The sequence below is a fragment of the Syngnathus leptorhynchus genome, chromosome 1, assembly GCF_054491065.1.
Source record: "Syngnathus leptorhynchus isolate UIUO chromosome 1, UIUO_Slep, whole genome shotgun sequence".
Taxonomy (NCBI): Eukaryota; Metazoa; Chordata; class Actinopteri; order Syngnathiformes; family Syngnathidae; genus Syngnathus; species Syngnathus leptorhynchus.
This window is the reverse complement of record NC_141195.1, coordinates 20,975,703-20,996,294: the sequence shown is the minus strand read 5'-3', so window position 1 is coordinate 20,996,294 and position 20,592 is coordinate 20,975,703. Positions and strand designations below refer to the sequence as shown.

Here is a 20,592-nt window from a genome sequence, read left to right as displayed (position 1 = left end):
TCCTTCAATGGGGAACTAAGCAGTCTAATTCCCCAGTGGATTCATTTATCGACTTTTTTCAACACTGTTGTCTTTTTAATGTAAGGTGATGCAGGATATCCCAGGGGCCCCGCAAAACTAAAGCATTTTTTTTTTTTTTTACAAACCTGAAAAAGTCTTCAAAAATTCTTCAAGAAAGCTTTCATTATATGTTCCCTTTGGGTGATGGCTAAAAATGTGGAAATAAATTCCCAGAATAATATAGATAAAATACCCAAAAGTCAATTATCTGGCCTGGCACATGGGGATTGAACCATATTTCTGGGTGGAAAGGGTCGTCATGCCCTCGCAGCCCCCCACCTCCAACAGTGATTCTTTTGTGCAGGTTGTATCCTATGTTATTGTATAGACGGGAGGCTTCCTTAGAAAATTACAGTGTATTGAAGAGAAAGACTTTAGTCTACCTTGTACCAGACAATCTGGGGCTCCGCTCCTGGCTGGATATAATCTTCGATGCCTGTGCAGGTAATGTCTTTGCTTTTACTTAGCTCTGCCTTCTCAAAAAACCTCATCTTGGAGTTGTAACAGAGGTCTGTGTCATTTTCTGCCACCGTGAGAGACATGGACACCTTCATGCAGTAGGTGGAGTTCCTGAAAAATGAATTATAACAAATTATTTTTCAGCACAAATAGTGAGAATTTCAATTTTCAGTAACTCATATAAGAAATGTTTATATGTTTAGGCAATCATGATCTTAGGCCTTCGTTGAGAAAAATGCTAAACAATTGCAGGGTAAATGGATGGTAAAGTTAAGAACACAGTGATTTCAAGATTGCATCTGTTGCTTGAGTAACTCAACAGAATCTCGAAATCAACTTGATACTATAGTTGCTGTGTCAAGGAAGGGAGCAAAGACAAATGTGAATCCCTACTGATCAATGGATCAATTGAAGCCCCTTTCTTCTTTGCCTAAACCTGCTAATAAGCAATAAAGCAAGCTGAGTTGCAGCAAATCCCTCATGGTTCAAAGACAAAACAAATTGACAGTGTTTAGCAAAATCTCATTGGTAAACTCTCAAAGCTCGTCGCAGAAATTGAGCTGAACCAAAAACAATTACAAACATGGCAAATCCTTACATAATTGTGTGGCATTAGCTGCTTGGCGGATTAGCAGACACTGGTCGACAGTGATGGCAAAAAATCTTGGAAGTAGTCAGAGCCCATCCATCCATTTTCTGAACCGCTTTATCCCCATGGGGGTCGAGGGCGTGCTGGAGCCTATCCCAGCCGTCATCGGGCAGCAGGCAGGGGACACCCTGAACTGGTTGCCAGCCAATCGCAGGGCACACAGAGACAAACAACCATCCGCACTCGCACTCACACCTAGGGGCAATTTGGAACGCTCAATCGGCCTACCAAGCATGTTTTGGGGATGTGAGAGGAAACCGGATTGCCCAGAGAAAACCCATGTGGGCTCGGGGAGCCTGCATCCAAACTCCACACAGGGAGGTGGAATCGAACCCGCACCCTCCTAACTGTGAGGCGGACGTGCTACCCAGTGCTCTACCGAGCCACCTAGTCAGAGCCCAACACTTGGTAATTGTGTTTTTGCATGGTGGCCATGTGCAAATCTAACATGATGTGGAGATTATCCCAGACGACTTTCAGCAGATGGTCTACATACTGTACAAATAGGATCCCAGGGGTCTACTGGGTTCCCTTTTGGATGTGGAGGAGCAATTAGGTGTCATCTGCTCTGCATGAATGAGCAAAGGAGCTGGCCAGCATTTTGTCCTCCATTGACTTTCCCACATTTCACATCCATCTTGGTGCCTTTTGAGCCAGGTGATATTTGGATGAGTTACTCAGCGTCATATCAGGAAGCCAATTCAGACAACGCCAGGCTCCCTGTGCCCCAAGCACTCAGTGTTCTTGGAGGCCTACGTGGCATGTGCTGCAGATGCGATGATAACAAGCTAGACAATACCGTGGCAGGTTAGTGCGCCCGTCAAATGTGTCACACTGTAGGAGATATCCAATGTCATGGCAACGTTAGATCACATCCTGCATACATCAATCGTGATAGTTACCAGGCTGACAGTGACTGTGTAGGGCAAGTAGAGGACTCGGGATTCAATACTCTGCAAGTCTCGTGAAAGCACACTAAAGTGTGATGTAAGGATACACAATTCAAGCAGTTTATTTTAATTTGATTTATTATTAAATTATATGGAATACAGTGCTTTTAATGACTTTATAAAAAATGATGGAGCAGACACAACATAGCAGCCTCATTTTAAGGCAGCCACACTGAAAGTAAGAGAGCACACAAGTTCACTGTGCCATTCTTTTTCTCCGAAGTAGTCCTTGCTCAGGATCCGTTGCAAACAAAACAAAGGAAACAAAGGCCAGATATGAAGGCTTGATTCAAGGACAGCGTAAATGTGGGCACCACCATGCGGTTAAAGTGCAGCTGCAGTTAGTCATGCAGCACTCAAATGTGGACTTTGGAGGACACAGTCTATGACTTTGGACAAAGCTGATATCTTCTTAGAGAACAGCATTACAAATGGCGGCAGTAGTTTGATAGTATTCATTTCAACCTGCCAACTAGACCCCAAGCAGAGTTCTGGAATTAGATTTCTCTTCTCGCCATGAATTGCCCATAACAAATACCATGTTCAAACATAGGAGTTTCCTTTACTTGCACTTGAGTCAAGGACACTCTTTGGACACAGTTTGATGGTTGACTTTGTGGGCTTGTCATTGGACTTGTGGCCGTATGTCTTGGACACTTGAATGAAAAGAAGGACGGAGCTGTCAATCAATCACTCCCAGGTAGCGTGTTGAACTCGATGGTGGGGGAAGATACCATTCTGACATGGCAGACCCAAATATATTGTGACTGTCTTGCAGACTCCCCTGTCAGAAAGTGTTTCAATTGGATTCCAAAACAACTACGAGATGGTAAATTATATCCTATTAATTTTCACCCAGAACATTGATCTTACTGCCCAAATGCAAACACATTATCAGTATCTTAGTATGTATTTCCCAAATGCAATTTTCCAATACACTTGATTGCATGACTTTAATTGTTTTTTCCCCCTCCAAGACGTTCTAAATAATGCGCTTTCGGGGTAAACACGATTACCAAATTCTGGACCCCAAAATCCAAGTAAAATTGAGACTGAGCTGTATCATCACACCTGCTCTCATTTTATGTCAAGTTATAGACTTTTTAGTCTCAGCCTCGTTTTTAGATTGAGATTTTACAAAGACTGTGATTTTTTCATGATCAATACATAAAAGTCTACAATTAGATTCCTTAGGTATTTTGTTTGCCACAATGCAATTTTGTTTCCATCATGTTCTTGATGGAAACCTACAAAATAGAGACTCAGACGTTTTTGGCTCCAGCTACCCGAGAGTATGCAACCGTTTGTGTAGAAAAACAATCAAAACACCAACAGCGGTGAAAGACACAGAATATGGGCACGACTCTGCTTATTCACTATGTATGTATATTATACATACATACTAGGTAAATATGAATATGGGGAAGCACTGTGGCATTTCCTTCTTACAGTTCAGAAGTGCAGGGTTCGATCACTGCCTGCATGGGTTTCCACCTTGTATTCTGGTTTTCTTCGACAACCAGAGACATGCATGGTAGGCAGAATCTAAACTGTGAGGCAGATGCTTTACCAGTGATCCAAATTGCCGCCCACACAGTTTCACTTGACACGAATATAGATCCTCAGAGTTTCTCAAACTCCATGTGTTACCACAGTCATACTTTGTGAGAAAAATAGACCCTCTGCATTTCCCACACTTCATATTGTTGCCACTGTCATATTTTGTGAGGCCAATGCATTCAACCCCTAGTTTAGTGATCTTGCAAAGCAGCACAACCACACAGAACATGTTTTGGCTGCACATCATCACCCATCCGCGTTTCTTCTCAGTCTGATGTTTCTTATTGGTGCAGACGAGTGGGTCTGATCAATTGACAGATCATGGTTGGAATTTAATGACTGAGTGTTCCCGAAGGCTCATTCTGACTGTCATTTCCATGAGAGATTACCTACTTCCCCTGTCTGTGAATATTAATACTGTCCACAATGGGAATTTCAGTGCACGAGCAAGGAGAGATGCAATGCACACAGATGCAATCTCACTGCGTTATACTCATCTACCCCAGTTCTCCACAGGTGATAGCGTGACATTGTGAGACATGCAGGGGAGCCATTTAATAGGTGGAGGAGAGCAGCAGAAGGCCAGCAAAAGTGAAGAGTCGGAGGTTGAACATTATTTGCCTATCAGGAGGTAGCTCGCTCTTTGCTCATCTAATCTTGTGGAAACAGTTGTGTGTACCTGTCTGTACATCAAGAATGCTTGTTATGCATTCTTTGATTTGAATAAAATTGGTAATATTGTCACTGCTTTAATTGAAGCATACGGATCTTTAGGACCATTTTAGAACCACAATTCATTTTGAAGTCACAAAAATTAAAATAGATAGTTGCATTAAAAAAAAAACATGCTTTACAAACGCAATGGGTAAAGGTTTCTCTTTTTTATTTGTTGAGCACTTGAAATCAACCATTACTGCAAAGTGATGTACATTAGGTAAATGGGGGGGGGGGGTGGCTTAATCTTGCAAACTACATTGTCACGTCCCCAGCTATTCCATTGTGTCTGTTGTCATGGTTTCTGTCTGTGCTCTCCCCTCCCCTCCTGTGTGCCCATGATTAGTTTGATTAATCTCACCTACCTCTTGTTACCTGTCATGTATGTAAGTCCTGTCTGCCCCTCACGCCCCGTCGGATCATTGTTGTCGTCATGTCTTTTTGGTTCCTGTCGTTTTCAAGTCTGTTTCGGTTAGTCAGTCAGTCAGTCATGTTATCGTTTTGTTAAGTCCTATCAGTTTGCCGAGTCTGTTAGTTTGTGTTCTCCAATAAACCCTTCTCCATTCCATCCGTGACATACATGCTCTTAAAACCTATTGCAAGGAAAGAGTCTACGTAAATAGGTTGATGGGGTTTGTGTGCATATGGTTGTTGTGATGGTTTAACTCAATTAGTTTAAACTAATATTCTATTTTGGCGTCCTCAATAGTACACTGGTTGCAGCGCCAGCAGTCTTTCAAGATTAGGTAAGAGACCTGAAGCTCATCTTTTTTCCACTTTCAGGTTTGCGGGAATTCTGTTTAGCTGTGAAAGTTCTGTCAGTAAACTCGGGCTCGAGTCTTTTTTTTTTTTAACACACAGTTTTTAATGGAGCCACCAGTGTCAGTTTAGTAGGGCTGGATGAGTGGAACCATGAGCTGACTTCTCATCAAATACATCAGAGAAACAACAGCAGCGAGAGGGTTAAAAATTTGATTTCTGCGGCAGATTTAACGCCAGCACAGGAAAAGGAGACAGAAAATAAAAAAGTTAATCAAATGGGTGTCCAAGACTTTCAAATTTGACACACAGCAACAACGTCTAAAGTACATCCTTGTTCACGTATAAGGCCAGTCACAACCTGCACAAAATTAAAGGAGTCGATAAGACTTTAAAAATCTTGATTTTTCAGGAGAGCACACATGAATATTAAAATCCTTTATCAGCATTATTTTAGTAAGAAGATTTGAAAAGTAATTCAAAAAGTCCTTATTGGATTTAAGTCAGTAAATGACACAGCAGGACGTGCTTCTGTGGCATGACTTCTCTTTCAGCAAGGAAATAGCCACAGATGTTTCTTTAGCATGAAACCATCCATCCATTTCCTATATTGCTTATCCTCATTAAGGTGGCAAGTGCATTGAAGCCTATCCCAGCTGACTTTGGGCGTGATGTGTATTTTATAGAGTTTGCGCCACCTTGTGATTACTTGCCTGGTCATCTAATACACCGTTCAAAAACCGAGTTTCTGGAGATTTTAATATCGCCCAACATTTCACGATACACTTAAATCAGACAGGGTCACACACAAGAAACAGGAATGTAAGGGTTAAAGTTTAAAAAAATTCTAGGAAGCAAAAAAAAAAAAAAAACACATTCTAAAAGTTTCTTTATTGTATTTTGTCTTGAATTTAATCTCCGTACAAAAAAAAAGTTTTTATCAACAAATTCTCCACGAAGGCTAAACAAATGTGTTTCGATGGCTCTGACGTTTTCACCATGGTTAATGAATGTTAATGAATAAATTCTGAAAGGGGCATCGTGATGAGCAGCAAAGTTTTCTGATGCTAATATAATTGTCACTTTTGTAGCATAGTTACAATGAATAACGTGTGTGTGTGCGTGTGTGTATATATGTCTGCATTAAGAGACACATTTTGCTATTGCAGATGGTTTTGCTTCGCATATGACAATGTTCCTCGGGGTATAACATCTGAAACAGCTGAGTGCTGACCTCAATTTGACATACTGCACCGCACATCTGCTCCGCGTTCTTTTACTATACATGACATGAGCGCTCTCCTGTAACGTCGCAACGAATCTGTGCAGGTGTGTATGTTTGTGCATGTGTACGTGGGAAGGTGTGAGTACAAAAGAGCAAAGAAGACAAGCATGCATGCTCAGAATTTCAAGTGTGCATGCTGTGTGTAAATGCTGTGTGTTGGAGGCTTGCTAAGTTCCTGTCAGTTGCAGCTGGTCTTGTGAAAGCACAGAACCGGTATGTTGTGCATGCATATGATAAGCCCTTGATTAAATACATCCGGGCAAACACAAAATGCGACATGAGGGGTGCATGAGAATGTACATGGGCACCTTGTTTAGAAGTTGGACAAAGTGATATAAGGCCTACAAAGTAGACAAGCCACAACATCCATTGCAAGCCAAGCATGGCAGTGACACTTGTGATCGTTGTGCCACTGTAGTATAGGTATAGGAAGTGACCTTGTACAGCTCATGTTTGAGATAAACACATCATGTGTGTGCCCTCCACATTACTCTGTTTATGTCAACAAAGTGAACATTTCAATATAAAGGGAAAGTCATTGCAAAGAAAATCTTTACAATATGTATGCACCCCCATGAGTCTAAACATGGTATTCTGATTAATATTGCATTTTTTGCAATAGCAAGCAGCAGCAAAATCCACTCTTTTATTTTTTATTTTTTTTCTCCATCAGGGGGCGGCCATTTGTTGTCGACTTATGATATACCAATGATTGCATCATACAACAAAGTGTTGCAATCATAGAGTCGAGAGAAATTAGCTTCGAGGATTTAAATATCCATAAACAACACCAACCTTCCCTTTTTGTTGCCACATTCTTTTTTTTAGGGTCCAAGCAGTAACCACTGCAAGATCCATATTGTTTCTGCCGGAATTCTGCTTTTTCTTCTTTTCTCCAAAAGGTCACATTTCAGGCATGCACAAACACTCACTCACCGGAGGTGGAATCGAACCCACACCTTCCCAACTGTGAGGCGGACGTGCTAACCAGTGCGTCACCGAGCCACCCGCACCATGTGCATTGATCTCAAAATGCTGCCAATTTAAGTGAATGGAGACGTGGATCAAGACTGCCTGTGTATTCATGGCCAGTACCGCAGTGAAGGTGCACATGCCGTTGAATGCTAATATCCAAAACATTCACAGTACTACTTATTAGAAATAAGGAAACTTGTGTACCGTACATTTACAACAGAGTTGCGTTTATATAGGTGTGACAGTATAGGCTGTACCTTAATACACAGGAATAGTATCCCACGTCGTCTAGCTCGGCTGGTCGAAACCATATTGCATCCTCCTCCTTGCTCATTCGTGTGCCATCAAAACTGATGGGCTCCTCAAAATCGCCATGTCCAGCACTTTTGTACCACATGAGACTGAGTCCTGAGCTCTGAGCATGTGTGTAGTTGGCACGGATATATCCATAGAATAAAGCACACTTAATCCGAACAGGTTCACCCAGGAGCACCTTGTATTTCAGATAGTCCACGGACCAATCCGTGCATCCTTCCACTGCAAGACAAGAACAGAGAGAGGAACGATTAAGAGTATGACATTAAATTTCAAATAATCATTGTAATCATAATGAAAATAAGTGTCACGTAAGACCCCAAAAATAAACTTTACAAAACCAGGTAAAAATGTTTAAAAAAAATTACCCCCAGACCGAGGATGCACGGAAGGACTGACCAATCCTGGAAGCCCTTTTCAACGACAACGAAAGTATGCAGAGGAACAATTGTTTTATGAGTAAGGACGATGGAATGATGACAGAAGAATGGGTGTTTAGTTACAGACTTTTGCCTTTTTGAAATCCCGCTGTGGCAGAAAGCCCCAGATTTGTGTAATGTTTTTCCCTCCTGCTAATTGCTGTACATTTATCTTATTGAACTAATTGGTCAGAAGATTTAGTAGTGTTTGCATTAGTTGGTGGCAAGATGTAAGAGTCTGCATGTCAGATTAGCTCTTACTATTGTTATAAACATGACTAAAAACATAATGTGGCAGGTTGGTGTAGCTGTCTAAGTGTAGAATCTCACGGAACAATTTCGCCATAAAGATTAGAATATAGAGTGCTTTTGACTCTAATTTTGCAGCGTTACCAAGCTTGCAGTGGTTTAATTGGAGTAAATCACCATGGCAATCTGTGCTGCATGGCAACAGGTTACTCAGTCTTTTCTCCTATTTCAGTTCTTGTCTGAGAATGCTCATTGTGTCATGACTTGATATACAATACAAAATGCACAGATACAGCACTATATTCTCTATATACTGTATGTATCTGCTCCTATCAAATGTATTAAAAGTTCTGATGCTGCTCTGCAGTGTCACTGTAACTAGAGTTGACTTGCAGCTGTTCTGATTTTGGGTCATCAAATAAATGATAACATGTTTCCAGTATCTTCTGCCATCTGCAAAAGAAAACCGGTGATAACAATAAATAAAAGGGTCTTTTAAATGACATTATATTTTTTTATATTTGTACAAATATTTGTCCAAAGAATGGCAATATTGTTTCATAAACGTTTTGCATTTCAGGTCAGCAGTATCTATAATTATAACTTTACACTCCCTTTCTTTGGAAATGGCACTTTCTTGCCCGTTATTCATGCACTTTGGTTTCATAACATATTAATTTCATTTTAGTTGTCACTCTTAAAGTCCCACCAGCTCATCCCCAAGAGCCACCAAGGCTGTTGATTGTATGCAAATTCAATGTGAATGGCAAAAAAAAGTTGGGGTCTCATCAACATTCAACTTTGATGTCAAGTGCTGCTAAAAATCTTCCTGCGAGCCACAAATGGCCCTCATGCCATGAGACCCCTGTGTTTTGTGCACCAAGGTAATCGCTAGCCCAACATGACTGCCCCATCCTACAATGGAAGCTGGTTCTCAAAGCCCCATTTTGGAATAGAGGTATCCATGGTGAAGGTAAACAATGTTGTTTCGTCTCATAGTCAAAGACATGTGAACGCGCAAGAATGGGTTAGGGGATTACAGGGAACATTAGACCAGGAAGCCTCCCCAGAGGACCCCCATACTGAGACTGAAGGAAGAAGTCTGTCAAATATTCACCTCTCTTGGTGCGGTTAACACTCGCTTGCTCGGATAACACTCACGCTTCGCACCAGCATTTCCTACAACTGTCCTAAACCCACATCCAACCATGCGTGATTTAGAGAATAATCAAAACATCTACCACTCAATATACTTTCTCCTAGCTCGTGTCAGTTTTACTTGTACTGCACAACATATCAGATAAACAAATGTTAACTCATCTTATTGTGGTTTCTTCTCCACAGAGGGTGCTGCATAATCAGAAAATCATCTACCCGCGTTCCCACAATGCCAGTAATCCTCTCATCTAGCAAGAACGCCTTGGGAGGCGATGAAACCCACCATATAAACACCAAGAAGTGCTGCATTGCAGACATGACCAAGTGCATCCACAGTCTCACCCACACAGTTCCAAAAGACCCATGGGGAGGAACCATGCAAGCCACTCTTGCCTACCCTCTTGCCTGTTCTGCTGCACTGTATCATAGCCGCGTGGGCGTTCTAAGTTGGTGACTCAGACCCTCGCTGGTCCACTACAGACACTATCACATTATTTGGGCGTTATGCTCTGGCGTCCTCACAAAATGAGAGTTGGGTGGAAAATAGCGCCGTTGCAGATGGATGAAGAGCCGCCTGAGAGATGATAAGATGATGACAATATTCAACAATACCGGCAGCTCACAGAAGTCAACTCTGACCTCTTTTTGGCTCCATTTTTCCCACACTGTTAACTACCAGGGCCTCATTTCCTTCCTGTCCCCAAGCCTTCTATAGTCTGAGCCGCACTTGCTCCCAACCCGATTGTCATTCAATAACTTGCGTCTGCTCGTTATCTGTGAGCTATTCAATTCTGGCAAAGAAAAAATGTGAGGTGGTGCTGATTGTTCAAAGAAAGGAAGAAAAATTCAATGATGAAATGATTGGAGCAGCACCTCTCTATGGACAGCAATGTCCTCAAAAACTGCACATGGAAGATAGCACTGAAGATAACCCGTGTAATTCCCAATTATTCAGCAGATGTTAAATGGTGAGGTTCTTTCTTTTGTTAGTACTCTTGATTGAGACATGTTTAAAAACAATGTGCAAAATAATATATTTAACTTCACATAAAAACTGATTGACCTGAGTATGAAAAGTGTCATTTAGGACATAAGAAAGTTGCAGCACAAATCTAAAAAAGTGACTTTTAACGTAGAAAGACAGTATACCTCATGAACCCCACTGCGATCGGTGCACAGCATCTTATGCCCCAGCACAATCCTCCTATCTTCAAAAAAACAACTATAATTCACTGCCATTACCTTACACATTGCTCTGCAATTATGAATGAAAACATGTACAGTAACAGTTTTTCGTGTTTGTGACGTTTTTCTAAATACATGATGTCAGCATCATAAAAGCCCAAACCAACTGCTTTTCCTCCAATTTTTTTGTTTACACTATGTGACCGTTGGACACTTTGACAATGCAGTGAATGTACACTTTGAAGGAGAAAAATAACAAGCCATTACCCGAAGGCACAGGGGCCAAAACTGGCCGAAACCACCCCCCTCCACCAATAAACAATCTCTTAACATGAGAGATGCAATGTGCTCAATACTGAAACGCCACAAAATCTCTGCAGATAGAAGCACAGGCCACACAGGCACAGGCGTTGAGCAAAGTCATTTAAGAAAATGATTGTCAAACGACAATAGACAACCTGCTGTACTCTGATTACCACCCGGTTTCCTGCCCCAATTCAATTACAGAGAAGGCTACACAATACATCATGCTTGTCCCTTCTAATATGTGGACGAAATACCACCACCAGTTCCACTTACATTTTTGCACCATAGGTGATCATTATTCTTGTGGTTCTTTATTGCATTTTCATTGGCACAGCAAGCATTGACAACGGAGACAAGAAATAGAAATTGTTCATATTTGGTCCTGCTACGTGCATCCCACAAAAATATGATGTTGGAGCACGTGACTAAATTTGAGACTATTTTGTAATTGTTACATTATGTTTACATTGTACAACCTTTGGAAATATTCTCTCCTTGATGATGTTGCAAATAAACTCTACACTTGTGTCAGTTCTGTATTAATGCTGAATGTGTAAATGCACGCGCACAACACACACACACATATGCACGCACACACACACACACACAATCAAAGACAAGCGTTTGATGCGCTGTCAAGTCTGAGCCTTATTAATTAATAATACAGAGCTGGAACACAAAAATATGGTATGAAAAAAAAACAAAAAACTTGTGTAACGTGTAGTATTTTCGCACTAATAGCAATAACAGAACTTATGTAGGTCAGCAAAACTTTAAATTATGAAGCAAATTAAGAGCTGTGCCCAATCTCTTTGGGTCATTTGGAGCTCACTTAATTCTGCAAGCCTGATGCACACACACACACACACACACAGACACACACACACACACACACACACACACAGACACACACACACACACACACACACACACACACACACACACACACACACACACACACACAAGACAACTGTGTGTAATGGTATGTAAATAGGAATTAAGGTCGATTTTGAAAAATAAGAGAGTAAACAAAAAAATTATACAAAGGACCAGCTCAGGACTTGGCCTGAATTTCTCAATTGCCATTATGCCTCTGACAATAATATTCCCGAAAAAAGCTTTACTACTTGAAAATGTAGCAACCATTCTGGTAAAAAACAGACAAAACCAAAAATGACTAATTTAACAAGAAAGGCAATCTGATCATACTAGTTTGGTTGCATAATCTCCATTTTTGACAGTAATTTGTGTCTCTCTCATTTATGTGTCTGTCCTTGGCCCTCCCACACTTTCAATAGAGCAACAACAAAGAAGCAGTGACCCTTGTAGTGTATTTTAAAGAGCCTTTTTTTACAAGCACATATGAAGGACGCAGTAGGGCAAGTAAGTCAGGCCTTTAGATAGCGATATCCACAGTCTTTCATGGGTCAGATCTAGAAGGCATACAAGTAATTCATGTAACTATGATGAATTCCATTGTGTGGTGACTTGCGTTTCTGTTAAGGCTCCATCTTTTTGAATCATCCAACTTTTAATTCTCTCTACCATCAACATCCAGCACATGACTATATACTGTAGCTATTGTTATTATTGTATAATCAGTTACATAGTGGCAAGTGTTGAAGCATGTGACTATTTTTAATGGAATGATATGCCGTTTGAAATATAATAGGTATTTTTTTACTTTTCTTAATTAACCTTTGCTGACATATTTCCAAGATTCTTGCACTTTTTAAAATAAGCACAAAAACCTTGTGCATCATTTCTGCATCATTCACTGTAAACTAGCAATTCTGGCAGAAAGCGTGTACAGTCTTATGAGCCTTATGCCTAACTGCACAGTGCACATCAAGATCAAACACAGAAGTGTTGGCTGCATGTTTGGAATACATTGTCGGATGTGACATCAGCCACGTGTTGTCACTGGAATGCTGCGCCCCACTGTGCTTGTATCTCTTGTATTGAAAAGTTACGACTGTGCATGACCTACTTTCAACGAAAGTCAGTTGGTTTAACATCTGTGCTCCACAGATTGGAATTGTGTCACTAATACAACACATGAGTAAAACAACTGCATTCACCATTAACGAGATATAATTTCTCCATCCATCCATTCGGAACCACGAGGGTTGTGATTGCACTGGAGCTAATTCAAATAGTACAGTATGTTTGAAATCATTATTTGATCATTACTTTTCATTTGATTTTTTGTAACGTTCACCGTAATATGGGGACGATAGCACCTCCTACTAAAAAGTGGCCACCGTTACCCACCTCCCAAAGAACAAATTGACCCACAAAGCTGTCTCCACCTACACCCTATGGCAAAGGTCATCTTTACTGGATATCAGAGGCGGAATTGTGGCTACTGCTCTTTAAAAATATCTCATTAGATTGTGTAGATGGATAGATAATGCTGAGCCAAGTAAGGATATGTGAAAGAGGGGCAAGTCAAGGAAGAGACAATTGCGGGGACAGGAGGTGCTGTAAAGGCAAATAGGAAGCGACAGACCACCACAGACTCAAAGACTTTGTGAGAGCCCATCAGCTGCATGCATATTCATGCAGCAGCACTGCGCAAATTCCAGCCGCCAAGGTCACCAAAGATCACTGAGACCTTGGCTAAACCGGCCAACCGCTGAGCTGCCCCCCATTCCCTCTTTCTCCCCAACACCTTACCTGAGCTTCCAACCATCCCATCCAATTCAACGGCTGATTGCAGTAACACACCAACAAGTTCCCCCTCTCACGATGATCTGTGAGTAAGTGAGGCGGACTGCATATTTGAATTTTGATGAGCGTGCGCATAATAATGAGGGCTACGATGATATAACAAAACAGAGACTTTTGCAGTTTCTATTGTGTATGACAGAAAGGGAGGGTCATTTTGCAGATAGCACAAGTGGACATCCAACGCATTGGAGATATTTTAAAAATCATTAACTGGCTATTTTAGACAAGTCCTGTACAAGTATAACAAAAATGCATGCGATAAAGCATTTTGTGTAATCACAGTACTTGTAAAAACCAATATGTTCATCCACTCTCGCCAACTTGGCTGTTGCTATAAAATGACAGCAAACGTCATCCACACCTCTTGAAGCATATCATCGACTTAAAAGTATCCTGTGAGAATTTATGAGCCTTCACCGAGCAACTTCAACACAATCAAATTCATCAATAACTGCCGACTGATGGCTGTAACTAAGATTTAAAATAATTTGGTTGACAGTATCTTTGTAAAATGGTATACAACACACACACTTTAAAAGAAGATGACAATGAAAAAAAGGAAATCTTTACACTTCATATTTGGTTCACATACTATAAAGCAGGGCAGCCCAACCTGTTTTATCTTAAGACCTACTTTTCAAACTCCCCTTCCATTATTCACCAGTGCATATGTGGGCATACACGTGCATGTATGCACTATAATGAGCAATATCCATAATGCTAGCACTAGACCCTACACAAAATTAAAAACATTAAAAGTATTGTGTAACCTGACATATCTTGCAACAATAGGGCTTCTCATCCTCCCGCGACAGTAAAAAAAAGGTTGAACATCACTTGTCAATCTGGTGAGTGGTGGATGCGTTATGTTTGCTGCTAAATGCTGTCTTGGTTGAGAGTTTAACAGTTGTAAATATGTGAATACATTCAACAAACATACCAATTTCCTTGTTGCATCTTCTCCAAGCCTGCTCCTTTATGACTCGTTCCCAGCTGATATTGGAAACTGGCTGTCCCTTAGTCCCACAGGTGTACATTTGGTCCACTTTGTTTTTATTTCACCATGCTATGTGTGCCTGTGTGTGTGTGTGTGTGTGTGTGTGTGTGTGTGTGTGTGTGCGTGTGTGTGCGCGTGCGTAGTCACTGCCTTATCATGATCATTAAGTTGTGTAGAACCTGTATGGTTCTTACAAGATTGCCCTATTCCCACTAATGAAGCTTGCTACACTTGGCCTGGTGTCTGTCACCCAGCCTCGCTGATTGCCTCTGGTACACCTCTTTTTTCTTTTTTAATGATTAAGAGAAACACTGAGTCTCTCTTCCAACTGCATACAGCAAGAAATCCATTCATGAATGTGCTTCCTTTAATTTTTCTTACAGCTTGTCATCATTAGGATCACTGGTGCACGAAAACCAATCCTAACAGACTTTGGGTATAAGGCAGTGTACACTTTGGACCCAATCCAGTAAGATGAATTTAAAAGTGATTAAAAAAAAATACCTTAACAGTACTACAATACATTGTATATAGTTAAAGGATAGGCCCCTCCCTGCTGCCTTATCATTTCTCAAAGTTTGCCAATTTTCTACCATCGCCCTCTTGCTTTGATTCCTCCATGCTTTCCTCACTGGATCTGTGTACACACAATTTGCATACAAGCTGCAGATGAGCTGGTCCTCTGGTGGCAGTAGTTGTTGCCCCAGAGTATTTTTGTCTGGCATCTCAACACAACAGGGAGATCTGAGAGCCAAGTGCTATACACTGTAATAGGAAGATCTCCCCTCACAGGCTTCTCCACCGCATGCACTCACTCCTCCTGTAGCCTGCCGTCTTGCTGCGACCCAGTTCGCCTACTTCTCTCCCCCTGCTCTCACTGGTGCTCACCATTTTTCGGCACGCTCTCTTAACTTCTTTGCTACACACACACCCTTCTCGTGTACTTGTTTTGAACACACCAGAAACAGGGCATAGGTCTCCAGGGGTAACGGGACTCTTATATAACACCATAAAAAATTCACACGTTGCACATTCTTATTACAAAGATAAAAAGTTAGATGAGAAGTGAGAGGAATGGAGGTGTGGTCTCATCGCAAGACAATTTAACATTTTGTTAACATAATAGCATAATTGCTGAAGTAATATGTGACTTGCTACCACAGTATTGACAAAAATCACCACTCTTTTTTCTTTATACAGATTGTCAGTCATTCGGGTCTTTGTATTCTGCAAAGATTTAATTGACTAGCCTTGTATGTTTGAATGTTTTTTCAGTCCCTTTTCAAAAAAGATGAGAAAAAAGTAATTGGGCTATTTAGCTAACAATTTACTTACAAGTAGTGTTGTGTGCCTTTTGGGTGTATTAAAAAAACATTTAAAAAAAAAAGCTGAACAATTGGATATAATTCCTTTGCAGATCTAGCACTGATATAATAAAAATGTATTATATTTCATGAGGCACCAAATAATTTCATAATGACTGAAGATTTCTGGTGAAAAATAACAATAGTTTTTGCTTCAAACTGGCAGCTGTCATGCTTTCACTACATTATCAATCATCGACGGGGAAACAGGACTGTTGCAATCTAAGGCAGGTTCTACTTGCTATATATATATATATATATATATATATATATATTTCCCTCATCAGTCAGAATGGAAGCCACATGCACAAGGCAATTTGGGGTATTTTCTTTCCCAATCAATTCATTAAGCTGAGCCACAATCGCGGCAATTGAGTAATAGGTCATTTTCTTCTATGTGGATATGCAATATGATTGAACTGATTCAAAACCTGAGAAACCCTTTTTAGTCTTACTGCCTGTTCGCAGATGATCTGCAGACTGATGCACCAATTTGTCCTCACACGCACACATTTTCAAATCTAAACTCAGTAACCAGCCAGGATTTGAAAATCTGAGAATTTCAGTCTCAATTCATATAGTGTAGCTTCCCAACCATGACAAGGAGCTTCTTTTTTTAGATTAATTATTGGGCTGTAATCTACACTAAAACAGCCAAGCAAGCTTCCTCTCCTTACACGTGTGGCTTCCCTCAAGTAGCTTTTTCAGAATTTTTGTACAAAGGGGGCCAGATGGGACACTTAAAATATTGGGGTGCCACATCCAAACAAAATGCCATATTCCATCCATCCATCCATCCATCCATCCATCCAGGTTGTCTGAAATTGAGTCGACAGGGGGATGAAGAAGTTGGATTCCCACTGACACCGACAATGCTTCTACAGTAAAACGCTGAAAGAAAGCTCGTCTTCTATGGTCCCTCACTCGTGTTTCAGGAATTAATCGAGCATTTGGGAATTTGCATGTCTTTGCAGGGAAGACCCATTAATTGAGAATGATTGTATAATTTGTTCCACTCTTGTGACTTTTAATGCACCAGGGAATTAGGGTTGTTGTACAACAGAATGATAATCAGAGCAGGACGCTGACTATTGTAATTAAGTTGCCTCATTTCCAGTAGGTGTGGACACATTTGTGCAACTTGAATAAAAATGGCCATGAATTTACAACACCAACGTCATCCAGTCTAGTTTATATTTTGTCTCAGTATGCAACTTTGAACAGAAGCTAGCAGCAGAGTTGAAAACAACAAGCGAAGGTAATAAGTAAGGCTGTTGAGCAACTGCTGTTGTACGTCAAGCAAGAATGAGAAAAAAAAATCCCGTCTCTTCAACAATTTTTGTGCTTATTTACCAAATGCTAGTTGAGTGTTGTAACATACTGCAGGCAACCAGATGAAAAATGACAATACAGTTCAGCAGGGTGTGTCAAAACCCAAGATAGGAGAATGGCTGCGCTTTGTAGAGGCATAAGGAATTGACTTCAGCACAAATGGGAAATTATGTCCATCTTAAGACAAGAGAAGAAACACGCTGAGGTTCAGAAATGCAAACAAAAGTAAGTGGGGAAAGCCCATAGAAGAGCTGTTGAACTATAGAAATTCAATTAGAGAACAATTTGTCAGAATGTCCATTTTTCACAGGAACAAATTTGTTTCTCAGCGCAAGTGGACCTAAGAACTTCTTGCCATTTCCATTCAGTTGTGGTTTGTTGACAGGAAAAGTGTCAGTCAGGCTTGTTAATGAAACCAATATTGGATAGAAAGTGTTCGCAGAAGAGTAAAAAATGTCAAATTTTCATTTCTGTTCTTGTGAATGGCATTAAAATGTGATTATGTGACCAAGTGTGTTATAGATACAAATGTTATTGTTTGTGTAACAATTGGTTTTATATTACATTCTAGTAATGTAACCCTGAGGAAAAAAGAGAGACAAATAAAATAAGACTTTTCTTCTTTCTGCTCCATTTCATTCTAGATTGAAGAACACTTGTATTTATATATTTCGTTTCTTTGACAATGAATGAAATAAACGGAAATTAAATGAAAATCATGAGAGCCACTTGAGACCTTGCTTTTGAATAAGCAGGCAATTATGTATGCTTGCAATCCAGGTTCAAAAGGGTCACTACTTCAAAAGCTACCTGTAATAAATACTGTATGTGCAGCATTCGTTTTCCAGCACACCTTTATCCCAAGATAGAATACAACAATGCAGAGAGGCAAGACACGAGCCAGGAATGAGGAAGCATTCAATAAACGACACATTTCCAAAGCCATGCTTGCGGAGACAACACATCCAATCACATCTTTATCTGCCATCGAAGTAGAGATTAATGATTTTCTGTCATACTTGTCTCTCCTATCCTTTCCTGTTCCAAACAATCAGGGTGATTTCACCAACAAACATTCTTGCAGTCTTTATGTGCCTGAGGTTGAAACATATACCATGTGACAATTTCATCAGGCCACTTACAGTCTTGACCTTCCTCAGCTCGTGCCCTTTCTGTGGCATAAACACTGTGAATGCACTCTAAAGCCTGCGATGCACAAAATCTGTTGGCGAACTTAAAATGTCATAATTTTTGACTCATTAATGCCTTAAAAAAAGAGCATGTCAGTCTTCGTCCTAATGTACTTTTTGTTTTGGCAACAATCAACAAATCTTTTCACTTGAACAAATATTTTAACAATTTTTCTTGTGTTTTGGAAGAGGGGAAATTTAGTGAGACGCATAAATGGCTTATCGGGATGAATAGAACATTTAATGAGTGAGAGTGCATCTTTTGTGTTTACTTTCTTCTAATACAAAAGGGTTGAGAGTGACAGCTAATGAGGCATTGCCATAAGGATAAAGCCGGAACCTTTAAATACCACAGTAGTTTGTGTCTCAAAAGGACAGAAAAGCTGGAGTGTGAGAAATGCATTAATGCTGCAAATTAGTCGCTACTCATCACACTGCAGCGCAACAGTGTTGTCTAAACATTTTTATGCAAAAAAGGCAGGTTGACTCATCAACTCCACCCACAGACTTTCTGCAGCACACCAGCTCAGCGGTCCACTTTCGTAACACTACTCACTGGTGTCATCCAGGGTTGGCAGCTTGCTGAAGACTGTTTTAGAAGTATCAGGTGCAGCTGTTGTATAATGCACTATATAAATAAAGTTGGACTGTATTGTGTTGTATTGAATAAATTAATAAATTCCTCCCATAAGAGGTTAGTCGCGATTTTTCAGGGTTTTACCCCAAAAATGGGAATTCCCCATTGCAAATCATTGTGATGATGAACCAAGATTGGCCAACTCAATGAATGATGTCTATTCCCATTCATCATTTCAATGACAAGTCCTTTTAACGCATTTAATTGTGTGAAGCTAAATCACTGCATTTGCATATAATTGACTAGATTTAAGAGAGTAAACATGCGGTGGATAATCTAGACGGAGTAAAAACCTTACAACCAGAGCTCCATTCTTTCCAGATGATTAGCAAATGTTTCAGAGCATCATTTGAGCACTGTTCTGGAACAATCAAGAAATGTTGTAATTTGAAACATATTTAACCTTCTGTTTGCATGGGAATTGTGAGCTGCATGAGTGAGCATTACATGACTGAGGATGAGGCCTAAGGAGACCTCGTGTTAGGAGATGGGTTAAATGACCAAATGATCAACCTATATGTGTTTGTGATCCAAATGGGCTGTGTCACAACAAGTTAAATGTATGCCTGACATTTGGGTGGCCGTGACATGCAATGGCCTGATGTTTGTGTTGCTACCCCACTGATATCTCCGATTCAGAATGGATTTTATTGCCATTGTCAGTGCAAGGGACAATCACAACTAGGAGATTTTACAGTTCAACGGATGCGACATGACACAAACAGTAATACCAATAATGAAATATAAGTAGACTAAGAAGAAAACAAACAATGCTGTGCAATAGCCCAAACAATTTGCAGGTTTAAATGTTAAGTTTAAAGTGGTGCCAAGGGGAAGAAGTTGTTCATGTGAAGGGAGGTTCTGGAGTCTGTGAGAATGAAGGGGAAGCATTGGGCTGTGATATGAGTGTAACCCTGAATCATCCACTTTGTTTTTCTTAGTCTTCAGCTCTTGTTGTAGCTTAACCAGAACACAAGACAATGCACCTCCCTTCTCCCTATGCATATAACTTACATATAAATCAAATCCATTTTCTGCATGAAATGAAAAAAAAAGAATTTTTGCTATTAAAAATTAGCAGTGTATTTTATAACAATATTACAACACATAAAAGAGAAATTAAAGACATGTAACCTCTTTTATGGCATGCAACAACTGTACATGTTGGCACGGTCCATTGATCAACATCAACCGCTGAAACCAGGTTGGCTGATTAATCTGCATGTAAATATCTGGGCATAAATTGTGGCTTGCAAAACTCCTTGGCTGTTCTCATTTGGTGAATTTGATATTTTG

At 40.3% G+C, this 20,592-nt stretch overlaps 1 protein-coding gene and 1 long non-coding RNA gene across 3 annotated transcripts in view; one reads left to right on the top strand and one right to left on the bottom strand.

Annotated features, from left to right (window-relative positions):
• The window catches only part of LOC147062645 (interleukin-1 receptor accessory protein-like 1), an 87,346-nt gene that overhangs the window by 42,029 nt on the left and 24,725 nt on the right, over positions 1-20,592 (bottom strand). For both annotated transcript variants that reach the window (XM_085922922.1, XM_085922932.1), the window contains 2 exons: positions 7,669-7,948; positions 444-630 (listed from right to left, as the gene is read on the bottom strand). In XM_085922922.1, the coding sequence (XP_085779048.1) occupies positions 444-630; positions 7,669-7,948 (467 nt within the window). The remainder of the gene's footprint in view (positions 1-443; positions 631-7,668; positions 7,949-20,592) is intronic.
• Positions 4,823-11,389, top strand: LOC147062646 (uncharacterized). Its single transcript, XR_015067474.1, has 3 exons — positions 4,823-5,138; positions 9,279-9,367; positions 9,739-11,389. It is a non-coding gene; the product is annotated as an uncharacterized LOC147062646 (long non-coding RNA).